This window comes from Miniopterus natalensis, chromosome 10, assembly GCF_054644295.1.
Source record: "Miniopterus natalensis isolate mMinNat1 chromosome 10, mMinNat1.hap1, whole genome shotgun sequence".
In the NCBI taxonomy this organism is placed as follows: Eukaryota; Metazoa; Chordata; class Mammalia; order Chiroptera; family Miniopteridae; genus Miniopterus; species Miniopterus natalensis.
Window position 1 is genome coordinate 11,641,618 of NC_142090.1, and position 12,730 is coordinate 11,654,347.

Consider the following 12,730-nt stretch of genomic DNA (forward strand, 5'->3'; position numbering starts at 1 on the left):
AGAAAAGATTCCTTCTCCCCCCCCTCCCCCTTTCCATGAGCTTTTCTACCCTGCCAAGGTTGTTATACTCAGAAAATAAAAACCTCCACAGGATCCTTTTGAGCTTAGATCCTTAGGCTCCAGTCGTTTACTGAAGGAGATGCCCTAAACACGCTCTTTTTAGCCATATCTCAAACTATGGATCCAAACTCTATTTCTTTCTGATACACCTCTCTTTCCTGTGGGACAAACAAAAGAAGAACTGGTTAACCTTATGTTAGAGAGGACCGGAACCATTCATTGTTCTCTATCCCTGATTCCCAAAATATGCTCCAGGTCATTGAGATGATTCCATAGCTAAAGGAAGATTCTTCTGGCTTGATTTGCATGTACATTAGGCCCTAATATGTTATCCCAGAAGGGTCTCTATAAATATGTACTCTGTTGCTAAATTATTGGTTGTAAGTTGAGGTGTCTTTTAACTAGTTTATTTTTTCTTTTACTTATGCCTGTAATATTGTTCTTTTGTGTTGAGCCTGGGTTTTTGTAGCTAAGTCAGAGGCATTCAGAGATGGCTCTCTTGATGGCAGAGCTGTTTTTTGTTTTAGGTGATATTTTTTAACCTTATGAAAGCAACCTAGTAAAATTTAGTTCTGCTTTTTCCAGATTAATTACTTTTCATTTTTTTATTGCACAAGCTGCTTTAATGGATACCCTATAGTTTTGTTAGCCAATTTTTTTTTTTTAAAGAAATTGATTGTACTCTTTTAAAAATCCATAGTTGCTAAAATGAGGCTGTTCCAGTGCTTTTTTTTTTTTTTACATTAAAATCAATGTTTGTATTAGGAAATCTGGTTTATTCTTTTTATCAAAAGTAGAATCCTTAGGGATTATTATAAATTCATTTTTAAAGTATTTGGCTTAAGAAGTTTACCAGACTCATTGTCATTCTTAGTATATATACCTAGTATGTCAGTAGCATAGGAAAAAAGCCAAAACAATAAACAGAAATTTAAGAACTCAGTTTGATCACAACTAATGGGGTAAATTCACAAAAACAAAAAGAAAGGTTGCTAGAATATTTGAAATTAAACTATGTAATACTTAGTGGACTATTTTTTTTTTAAATATATCTTTATTGATTTCAGAGAGAGAAACGGAGAGGAAGAGAGAGAGATAGAAACATCAATGATGAGAGAGTCATTGATCAAGCCCACAACCGGGCATGTGCCCTGACCAGGAATCAAACCCGAACGCCTGGATCCCAGGTCGATGCTCAACCGCTGAGCCACACCCGGCCGGGCTGGACTATTTTTTAAGTTTAATGCAAAATGGGAATTTAAAACATTTAATTCTTGATTATCCATATAGCAAAAGAAGAAACTAACATCTGTGGAAAATCTAATATGTATTAAGCACTTTGTGTATATAGTCTCCTTTAATTTTTACCAACCCAAATGCATAGGTATGTCCCTCTCCATTTTATGGATAAGGAAACCATTTTTCTCGAGGAGGTTAAGTAACTGCCTGAATTCAGTCAGCATATAATGGAATCGAGATTATGACCCAGAAGTCCATGTTCTTTCTGCAACTTAAGATCGCCTTTCAGAATCCCTGTTGCGGACAGTCGCAGGAAGCTGAGCATGTACATTTCTGTCTGTAAAAGCTGTTTGGGCTGATTTTTAATTGGCGGGCTGCAGTGTAGGGAGCACAGTGGGACTTGCACTTCAGGATTGGAGGTCTGAGCGCATGCCAGGTACCCTCTTCCCCGCCACAGAAAAGATACTGTTAAAATGAATGCATCCGCATTTGGTCTGGGCCATAAGAAGGGGTTTATTAGACAAGAAATTATGATGAGTCCTTGAGACACAGAAAGGGGATCAGTTTGTTGCAAACGGTAATGAGCACGAGAGTATTTGTTGCAAATGGTAGAAGCTGATCCAAGGCTGCTCCAAGCTGAGCAGTGGTCAGTGCCCCTGAGCAACAAACAAGTGAAGAACTGGATGCACGTCAGGAAGGAACAGATTAAACCCCAAAGGAAAGACTCAGATGCAAGAAGGATCGTAGGCAGGAAATTAGCATGTGAATAAATCTAAACAAGTATTAAAATATAAAACACTGAAGTTCTTTTAAATAAGCTGAAACTACAGAATTGTTAAATAATAATGTGTAAGATAGAAGTGGAATGATCAAAGCTCCTGGTATTTTTATCCAAATGCAGAGTACATGAAGAACGTTAGTAAAACTGCGGAAAAGGGAAAGGAGACAGGTGAAACAGGTAAAAGTACAGGCTCGAGAAGCATCCTGGGAATCTAGCAGTAGCAGAGGAGTAAGCAGCCCAGGTGAGAGTATGAAGCAGACATCCATGATAGAGAAGTGATAGCTGAACAGCACAGCAGTCAGTAAAAAGGCCTAGCAGCCTGTTTTTATCAAAGCAAAAATAGAGTGTAAGCACGCGTCACTTTGAATTGTAATTATCTCAGTTCAATGAGGTTCCTTTTTTTTCCCCCTAAGAAAATTTTAACCAGGAAGTTTTTGGAGTAAAAGGAATATTTAAAAGGCATTATAGCCCGTCCGGGCGTGGCTCAGCGGTTGAGTGTTGACGTAGGATCCAGGCGATGGGGGTTCGATTCCCAGTCGGGGCACATGCCTGGGTTGCAGGCTCGATCAATGACTCATCATTGATGTTTCTATCTCTCTCTCTCCCTTTCCTTTCCTCTCTCTGAAATCAATAAAGATATATTTAAAAAATAAATAAATAAATGGCATTATAAAATATTCTGTAGTTTAGAGGTTACAGACTTTTTCTTAAAGGGTCAGGCACAATCTTGCAACCATATGATTGCTGTCATAATTTTGCTTCTATAGCTCTAAAGCTGCCATAGACAATACAGAATGGGTGTGGCTGCATCCCAGTAAAACTTTACTTACAAACAAGCATCTGGGTCATAGTTTGCTGACTCCTCCTATAGCTCATGATTAGTTTGGAATTTCTAGTGCATAGCATTTCACAGTACCAACCATCAGTGATAAAAATGTGTATCATTCTGAATGCTTTTACTAGACTATGCTAGTACATATTTATTGAAAAGTTTTATTGTCAGTTAATGTAGCCAAACAAGTTTATAGGACAGTGATATGGAATTTTCATTGCTCATTACTGAACTGGTCTTCCTGATTAATATCTCAAATACCTGAGTAACAGCAGTGTAGCATGAACGCATTATTACAAAGAGAGTTAATCATGAAATGATACTCTTGAACTATGGTATCAGCCAGTGGACTTTCATAAGTCCAAAATTCATTTACTGTGTACAGCTGCATATATGATTTGATATAATCTAGTTCCCATGGTTAAGTAAGTAGTTCTCTAAGAGAAATAATAGTTTCCTTGTAGCATTAATACACTATCATGTTAGCCATTTCCAATATTAACATTATTAAATATAGTTATTAACATGTATCAAAATTTGTATATTAGTACTTACTGAAATCATCATAAATTATGTAATGCCTTATAATTTATATAATTGGTAATAAAGGATTTAAGAAGTTAAGTGTCCTTGTTCCCTAATCCTAAAGGAAAAACCACTTCTAAATAATCCACTTAGCATATTGTGGGGGAAAGGAGAAATACTTAAATGTTTACTTCTGTTCTCTTTTAAAGATGTTAAGTTTGCTATAATTTAGAATTTAAATAGATAAGCTATGTCAAGTGTGTCTATATTCCATCCTTTTTAAGGTATATACTGCTATTTAAAAAGGCCTCTCAACTTTCTATATAAGAACAAGAATTCTTTTAAGTAGAAAAAGTTGTACCCCAGAATGAGAGAATCAAAATCTCATGAACTGAAAATTTAAAGTTTTAAAACATTATCATTTTTTACTCTTAAATTTAAAAAAATTAAAATGACAGCATATTTAAATTATTATAAACTATCATTTGTTATATTTGAGAGGAAAAGTCCCAGAGAAACTTTGATTTTTTGTTTTCCATTCTTTCCTGTTTCACACTATGTCAAAGAATTTACCTTCCTAGGAATTCTACTGTAACCTTAAAACAAAAAATACATATATGATCAATGATTATTGAGCAACACTAATTTTTTGATTCCTAACTGTTTCAGACCACTCTAAGTTAACTGCTCCTGGTTTGGGGATAAATGAGTGAAATACAGAACAAAGGTTTACTCAGTGCCTTTCAGAATGTTTAATATCATATATACAATTGCTATAGGGAAAAAACATACTAAAAATTAGTCTTCTGAGAAAATGTAGAAAATGTTCATGTTTTATGAAATATATTACCTGTGCTACATTTTTTTTAAAAAGTCAAGCAACCATTTAATGATGAAACATGAATACTCCTCTCAAATACCAATATTATCAAATCCTCAAAGTGGCTATGGTGTATATTTTGTTGTTTGAGTTGAGAATCAAATGTAATACTGTTCCAGTCAAGATGGCAGAGTAGGTAAACACTGTGCTCGCCTTCTCCCATGATTACATCAAAATTAAAGCTAAATTATAGAACCATCATTGAGAACCATCTGAAGACTAGCTGAACAGAAGCCGTATAATTAAGAAGAAGCCATGTCGAGACTGGTAGGAGAGGTGGAAACAGAATAGACACATCCTTGGTGTGGGGATTAAGAATTGAGAGAGGTATCTGGGCTGCAGTGATCCCCTGCTGAGGAGCCAGGATCCCAGCCTGGCACCAGTGCCAGGAAGAGGAGCTCCAGGACATCTTGGTGTGAAGACCAGCAGGGTTTGCATATCAGAGTGAGATAGAGAGCTGCCAGAGTCCCAGTTGTGTGTTCCTTTTGAGGGGCCCATGCATGGACTTGGTGGCTCACAAACTTAACTCACCCTAAGCTTGCAGGGTAGCAGTTTGAAAAGCACCAGAAACTTATGAGAAAAACTGAATTGACTCGCTTTGGGGTAAGGGCTAGAGGAGCAAGGTATCTCTCTCCAGGGATGGAATTGCGGGCAGTTGTCAAATCTGAGCTCTCCATTATCATAGCTAACACCATTTGCTCTGTCCTGGTGATTCCCTGAGATCCTGCCCCCAAGTCATTTCCAGTGGCTTTTGCACACATACAGCTTGCTGCGGCTCACACTGGATTTTCCTAAAATCTCCAAGATCCACAAATCCCAAGAAAACAGCAGCTACCATCGGCTGCTTGCTAAGCAGCCCCAGGTCTGGCACAAGTGGCAACAGGTCTCAACTTTCAATGTGTACCTCCCATCAGGTGGCCCCAAGCCAGTACAAATGGTGGCTAGCCTCAGCTCACATCATCATGCCCACCAAAGGGTCTCAAGCCTGGCAGAAGTGGCAGCCAGCCTTGGTAGACAGCATAGCCCCTCCCAAGGAACTCCAAGCCCAGCACAAGCAGCAACCATCTGTAGATTATTTTGTAGCTCCCACCAGTGGCCCTAAGCTTAGCACAAACAGCAGCTGATCTTGGCCTACACCAAAGCCCTTCCTAAAGACTCTAGAAATAACACACCCAGTGTGTGGCTTCAGACCACACCACCCAACCACCTCCACATCAACACAGATGAAGTGCAGATTCGGCTGGCACCAGAGCCTCACTAAACAGACCCTCGCTCCATGTGATCAGCCCCCAGACAACATCTTGTCCAATGTAGTCATGGCCAGCCCTCACAGCCAGTCAGCCTGAGGTCAGTCCCTCCCTTAACATGCCAACAGAAATCAAGGCTCAACTACAACAGAAGGGCACACACCCACACAAGGGTTGCCCTGGAGCACCCACCTCAGGTGGACAGGGAGACTGTACCACTGGGCCTCAGAGGACACCTACATAAAGCCACTCTGCCAAGACTGGCAGAAAAAGCTGATCTACCTAATACATAGAAACAAGCACAGGAAGTCAGGCAAGATGAGACAAACATGTTCCAAACGAAGAAAGTGCAGAACAAAACTTACGGAGACAAGCAACCTACCAGATACAGAGTTCCAAACACTGATTATAAGGATGCTCAGTGAACTTAGGGGAAGAATACATGAACTCAGTGACAACTTCAACAGAGAGCTAAAACTGATAAGAAATAACCAGTCAGAAATGAAGAATACAAGAACTGAAATCAAGACTACATTAGAGTGAATCAGCAGCAGATTAGATGAAGCAGAGAATTCAATTAGTGTTCTGGAAGACAAGATAGCAGAAAACACCCAGTTGGAACGGGGGATGGGAGGGGTTAAAAATGAGGATAGTTTAAGGGACCTCTAGGGTAACAGCAAGCATTCCAACATTCACATCATAGTGGTACGAGGAAGAGGAGAGAGAGCAGGGAATTAAAAACTTAAGTGAAGAAATGACTAAAAGTTTAGAGCAAAAGAAAAGCATTTAGTTATATACAACGTAAGACTGTCAGCTTATTTCTCTAGAAAAACATTTTAAGCCAGGAGAGATTGGCATGAAATACTCAAAGTAATGAAAAGCAAAGACCTACAACCAAGATTACCCAGCAAGGCTATCTGTCATGTAGAATCAACAGTTAAAAAGAGTTTCCCAGACAAAAAGCTAAAGAAATTAATCACAGTTGTTTCCAATGTATTGAATTATGAGTTTCATGTTTTTCTGTGTATTCTGAGTTCTGTGATGAGTTTGTATTGTAATTAGGAAAAAATGATTTATATAAATTTTAAAAATACTTTGTAAGCCAGATTTTGGGTTACAGATAGCAGAATTTGACTAACAAGTAGAAAGAATTTCGAAGATATTGGACCAGTCATAGAACCAGCAGGAAAGCTGGAGGACCAAGCTCAGAAGAGGCCAGAAGCATGGCAGCTGTAGGACTCGAGAGAGCAGAAACCTCTCGGCTGTCTCCTAGGTGATGCCCCAGAAGTAACTAAATGAGCCCCAACTCCTTATTCTCTTTGATCTCTCCAATCAGTATTCAGAATCCAGAAGTGAGCATCCTGCTTGAGTCAAACTAGTCTTTGAAACTTGGCAAGGAAAGCACATAGCACCTTGAGTTATAGTCCCAGGGCTCCACACCATGGGGACAAATGATTCCCCAAAATGAAATTAGGATGAAGTTATCAAAAGAAGGGAAATGAACTCTGGAAGCTAAAAAAGCAACAGATGTTCACTATAATATTTAAGGTTGTTAATGCAGAATTATAGTTTACAGTGCTAGTCATAAAACCTATCAAAGTGAATAATTTGTTTTGAATACAGGGATCCCAATTATTGCCACTTAACCTATGTTGTAGGGTTTACCACATTGAGATCCTCACAGATTTCTCTCCCACTGTGAGTTCCATGTGTTCCATAAAGCAGTTAAATTAAATTAGAAAATGAAGAAGTAGAGACTTTTATAGTCACCTTGAAGAGGACTTTGTGATACTTTCACACTTCCTAGAATCTCTCATCTCCTTCCTGGTTTACCTCATCACCAAGACTCGGCTCCGGCATTACCTCATCTAGAAAGACTTTCTCACATGACATCGCGTCACGTCCCATTCTGCGCCATTATGGTTCTCAACCCACTGGCTCGCGCTGGTTGGTCTGTCTCCCACGCCAGCCAGGCTGGCAGACTCTTGGTTTTTTTTGATTCTCCAGGCCCTTAGTGTATGCACATCACACACTCAGTAAATGTTTTTCCAGTGACTGCGTGGATTTGCCAGAGAAGGGGGGTAAGGCATTCCATTTGGAACGAGCCTTTGTAAAGGCACAGCACATGGTGTGGTCAGGAACGGTGAAAACTTCCATAGGATTAGAGCTAGAAAGATTAATGCGAGAAGAGACTGGTGAGTTTGACTGGAGTTGGTCTTTGAAGGACCTCCTGTGCCAAGTTTTGATGGCTCTGTAGGCCTCAGGAGCAAATGAGATTTTGGCAAGGGCAGGAGGATAGGACGCTAGAGACTGTTCGGTGACCGAACCCCGGCTGGGCAGAGCCAGCAAAGAGAGGGCCGGGGAGCAAATGCACTACCCACACACTGGGCACTTTCCCAGGTCCCCGAGCCACGGTGAGAATACAGACAGGGCTCCTACTGCCATGGGACTTCTGGTAAAGGAAGACATTGAAACAGTGTGGACACAGAGGAGTACGTCACATTCTCAAACCCAAAACAATGTCGCAAGTAAATGTTCCAGAGCAGCAGCCTCCAGGAGAAGCGTTGAGACCGGCGGGGGAGGGTTTCATCCCCAGAGTACAGCGCAGAGCCTCCTTCCCCGGCCACGTCCCAGCCTCTCACCACTAAGTGTCTAAGTATAATGATCAGTATTACACGTGTTCTGTAGGAATTTGTCTAAAGCAAAAGTTCTATAAGCCCCAGATTTTAGAAATAATGTCACACTTAGGCACTCTCCAAACAATTTTGCAAAGAGGGAAAAAATATTACCATGATACTTTCATTAGCAAAAGTGATTTTCCCATTTTATACTACACCTAGGAACATTCATTTTTAAAGCTTAATTAATTGGGTAAATATATGCTAGTATGAATAAAAGCCAGCCGCTGTCAATGTTATTGGCAAGCTGTGTGTGTAGTGTACAATTTATAGGGCCTGAAAAATAATCTGACATTTTTATAACTTAATCCATAACCTTGCCAAGTGTTAGAGTTGTTTTCTTCGATAGGATGGTTTCCATTTAAGTAAAAGTTTTTAATTCTAGGTGTAAATACGAGCATATGCCAAGTAATCTCATCTTTCACTCTCTTCTCCCAGTTGTGGCTCATTTAATGACCAAGGCTCTTCCCGCTCTTTTCCAGGGTGCTGATAAGACTGTGAAAGGTCCAGATGGACTAACTGCCTTTGAAGCCACTGACAACCAGGCAATCAAAGCCCTACTTCAGTGATGGATGGAGGGGCTGACAGCTCTGGAAGAATGACTCTCCTGTGGCCTCACACTGCTGCCTGTCTGTCTGTCACTCTCTATCTGCCAGCTTCTTCAGCTAAATACTTTAAGAGGGGTGAGGGGGGAGAGAAATTCACAACCAGTCAGACTACCAGAAAAAACCATGTTTTGGAGGAGAGGCAAAAACCACGGTCAGGCTTTTATTAGGCCTCCTGATCAAGTCGGCCTCTTTTCCATTTCCAAAAAATACACAGCTTCTACCCAAGGGAGAGCCAGAACAAAAAGAAAACATAACATTTGACTGTCTCAGCTCCCTAGCTAATTCATTAATTAGATTGTGTCGAGGGTCTGATTATACAAAGGCCAACTCTACATGTTTGGTAGCCCTAACTGCGAGCAGTAGTGGCTGCTGTGATGTAAACTTAGGGTGCTGAGATAAGCAATTAGCCTTCTGCCTTAAGGTGCACTCTGGGGAATCTCCTGGTGTAGAGAGCGCTGCCTGTGGTTGGTGACCAAATCTTCCCTCGGTGACTTTCAGCTTTACATGAAAGCCTAGTTACGGTGAGGAGGGGCACACTCCTAAATTGCTAGGTGACTGAACTTTGGATTTCCTCTCCCCTTTCACACTGATTTCATGTGTCTTTAGGTAAAACTGACTAGTTTTATTTATAAAATCTTAAATTTTGGAAGTCTATAGGAGAAACCATTCCAGTGTGCATAATTTTTTCTCCTCTAGATTCACACATTTATGTAACATTGAAACACTTTTAAACTCCTGCTGGTAGCAAAGGGGGATGTAAAACTAGAATCATAGCCATAAGCCTGTTAGTGTCATAGAGAGAGCAATTGTCTTCGTACCTGTGGGTTTCTTCATTTGCTGTTTAAACGAATCGGCCTTGGTTATGTGGAGAACAGGGCACACTGTTGGCATGTCTCTGACCTGTCTTGGATGCTGATTACTTACTGCACCAAAGCTATCACTGGGGTGAGATTTACTATTTGGACAAATCTCTCCAAAAATACGCTTGTTACCAGGTTTCCCTGAGCTGTTGATAAACTTCTGCTGAATGCACATGCACCAGCCCAGCTGCATAGTATTTTTTTCCTTTTTTAAATCATGCATCACATAAAGTGCGAAACCTTCAAAATGTATTCTGTGTCCTTAAATATGTGCCCTAAAATGGTTCTTATGACGTGCAGAAAATACTTACACATTTTCAAATGTTTATTTCATGAGCAGTACTACTAATTAAAACACATACTTAAATTTTGCTATTTTGCATTTAAAATACTAAGATTCCTTTGACCTGCCAACTCATCTAAGCTTACTAAAATATTAGGATTTTTCCTTAACCACATCATGCAATAACTGAATGTACCTCAAATTTTTAAAAAGGGGGGAGGGTGGGTTAGGGGCTTGTATTCAGATTGTGGATAATAAAGAATTAGGATTTTTTTTTCTTAAGGCAACGTAGCATTCAACAGCAGAGTTAAACAGTCAAGAACTGTCAGCCTGGCTAATAACAAACCTTAATGATGAATTGCTGGTTGGTTGGTTGGTTGGTTGGTTGTGTGTGTGTGTGTGTGTGTGTGTGTGTGTACACATGTGTACTTTTCCCCATGAACACTTTTTTTAATCCTGTGGCTTTTTTCACTTACAGCTAGCCTAAACCCTGTAATTTTTCTGCATCCAAGAAAACATTCACAAAATAGTTTAAATACTTTGATACCTTTGGCCAATTCTGCTGCCTTAATGCAGCCTATTAGAGTTGGATTGAAAGTCAGTCATCAGTACTTTATCCCACCACTGAACTGAAAGCTGGCTATGAGCTATCCTCATTGAAGAGGGAGGGCACTCGATCAGTCTTGAACTGTCAGCAAGGTGTTCGGATATCTTTGTTTTCACCTCTTGGCATAATGTGATCAAAAGGCTTGGATTCTGCCCTCCACAGTTCTTCCCTTTACAGCCTCAGTGTGCTGTTCCAGCTGGCTGTTGCAGAGAGTGCACTGTCCTATCATTCCTGAACCTGGTCTGCTTTCCAGTCACCTGGTGTAGAAGCCACGTGACTTCTGTACAGTTTACCCTGATGTTCCCTGTGATGCAGTAGAGGCTGCTTCGCCTTCCTCTTTCCCAGCCATTTTGTAAACCCCATAATTATGAAGCGGTTGCCTGAGAAAATAACATATAAACATAGAATAGACTGACCAAGATGGTTTACAATTTTTTTTTTTTAAACTAGGTTATTTATACTATATTTCTGAACCACTTGGCAGAAAAATTCACAACACTTAATGTTCATATTTTGAGTACAGAAAGTTAAAACCATATCTGCTTTTTGGTACTACAAGCATTAGGGAAAAGGTGGGGTTTTTTTTTTCCTCCACTGAAGTAATATTTAACATCTCAGCAGAAACCTTGCATGTTCTGTAGTTTTGTATGAAGTCAGTCATTTCGTATGCACTATAACAATTAAGAACAGGTGTGTAAAACACCCAAGTGTTTACTGTTAGTATACTAACCAGTTCCCCCTTGCAGCTTCAGACTGGTATCTGGAAACAGTTCAAATCCAGCACCTGAGTGGACCCGAATAGTTCTGTGCATAGCTCATCTTCTAAACCCAGGGCGCATGGAGAGGTGGGCGAGTCCGTGTGTGGAAGCTGCAAGCAGGTAGCCCCTTTATTCATTGATTCTTTCTCCCAAATGGGTTCAAATCTGTCCGCACCCATTGGATTTTTTTCCCTAAACTTCAGTTAAGCTGCTGTTTTCTTCCACGCAATATTGTATACTCGGTTGTGTATAGAAGCTGGTGAGAGTGCCCTCCTACATAAGCAATTGCAGTGTTTTGCATGCAGAGTTTTAAAACTTTAAATTGTCCTGATTCTATTTTGTAAATGGAGAAACAATCATATCTTTCTAAGCAGTAATGGAGGAAGACTAGTGCTTTGTGCATTTTGATATAATTGAGTTCATTTTTTCCATGATGTAATACTTTTGACACAGTTGGGTTTCGCATATTATCCTAGTTCATGTACATCAGAATGCTAATAATACTGTGTTTAAGTTTTGTGTTGCAAGAACAAATGGAATAAACTTGAATTGTGCTACAGCTAACATGTCAGCAGCATTTTTCTCCCTGTTCCTATTGCCTCCGTTCCAGTCTTCACAACTGGACCAGTACTTTGAGCAGCTCAAACATTTAATTAATCTAAGGTGTCTCCCTGAATCCCACTTCTAGAAAGAAAACAGTAGAAAGAAAAATAAGACATAGGAACGACTTAATTGAATAAGTTATACTCATTGGGAAGTTTGCTTTTGCGTCAGTCTCCTGATAAAAATGGCTTTGCTGTAAATGTTGGGTCACATTACAAGGGACAAGGCCACCAGCACATCCTGGGTCACCAGGATTTAAGTAGGTGTTAAAGTTGATCCTTTCATATGCTCACCTAAGTTCCTGCAGGTTCCTTAGAGAGTCACCATTTTTTCCAAACCCGCTTGACCATGTCACTTTTTTAGGGTGTACTGTTCAGTATAAATGTTCTGATTTAATATTAAATAACTGAACCTCAGAACTGAATGATTATATGTAAAATTTGTGATTCTATTGTAATCTTGTTGACACCCTAAGAGTATGGTGTAGTTTACTTTTGAAATGGTCCATTAATGATGAAAAACAAACCTACAGATGCTAAAATACAGCAAAAGCTGTCTTTCAGAACTTGCATGTGGTCAGTGGAAGGATACACATGGGTAGTGTGTGTGACTAGGTGGGAGCGTCCACCGAAAAGGTTATAGCAGTGAAGTTCTTGTTTTAAGAATTATGGTCTATAAAAGTATTTAGGTCTGGCTAAATATGTGTTAAAGGGGACAGAGCCCCCTTATACAATAGAAGAGCAGACCAGTGTCTGCCAGTGGCGAGCAC

The 12,730-nt window shown here is 39.9% G+C and overlaps 1 protein-coding gene across 1 annotated transcript in view; it reads left to right on the top strand.

Moving 5' to 3' along the window:
• MTPN (myotrophin) overlaps positions 1-11,917 on the top strand; it is a 46,912-nt gene extending 34,995 nt beyond the window's left edge. The window contains exon 4 of the mRNA XM_087820999.1: positions 8,725-11,917. Within this exon, the coding sequence (XP_087677125.1) occupies positions 8,725-8,811 (87 nt within the window). The 3' untranslated portion in view covers positions 8,812-11,917. The remainder of the gene's footprint in view (positions 1-8,724) is intronic.
• Positions 11,918-12,730: the final 813 nt, after the last annotated feature.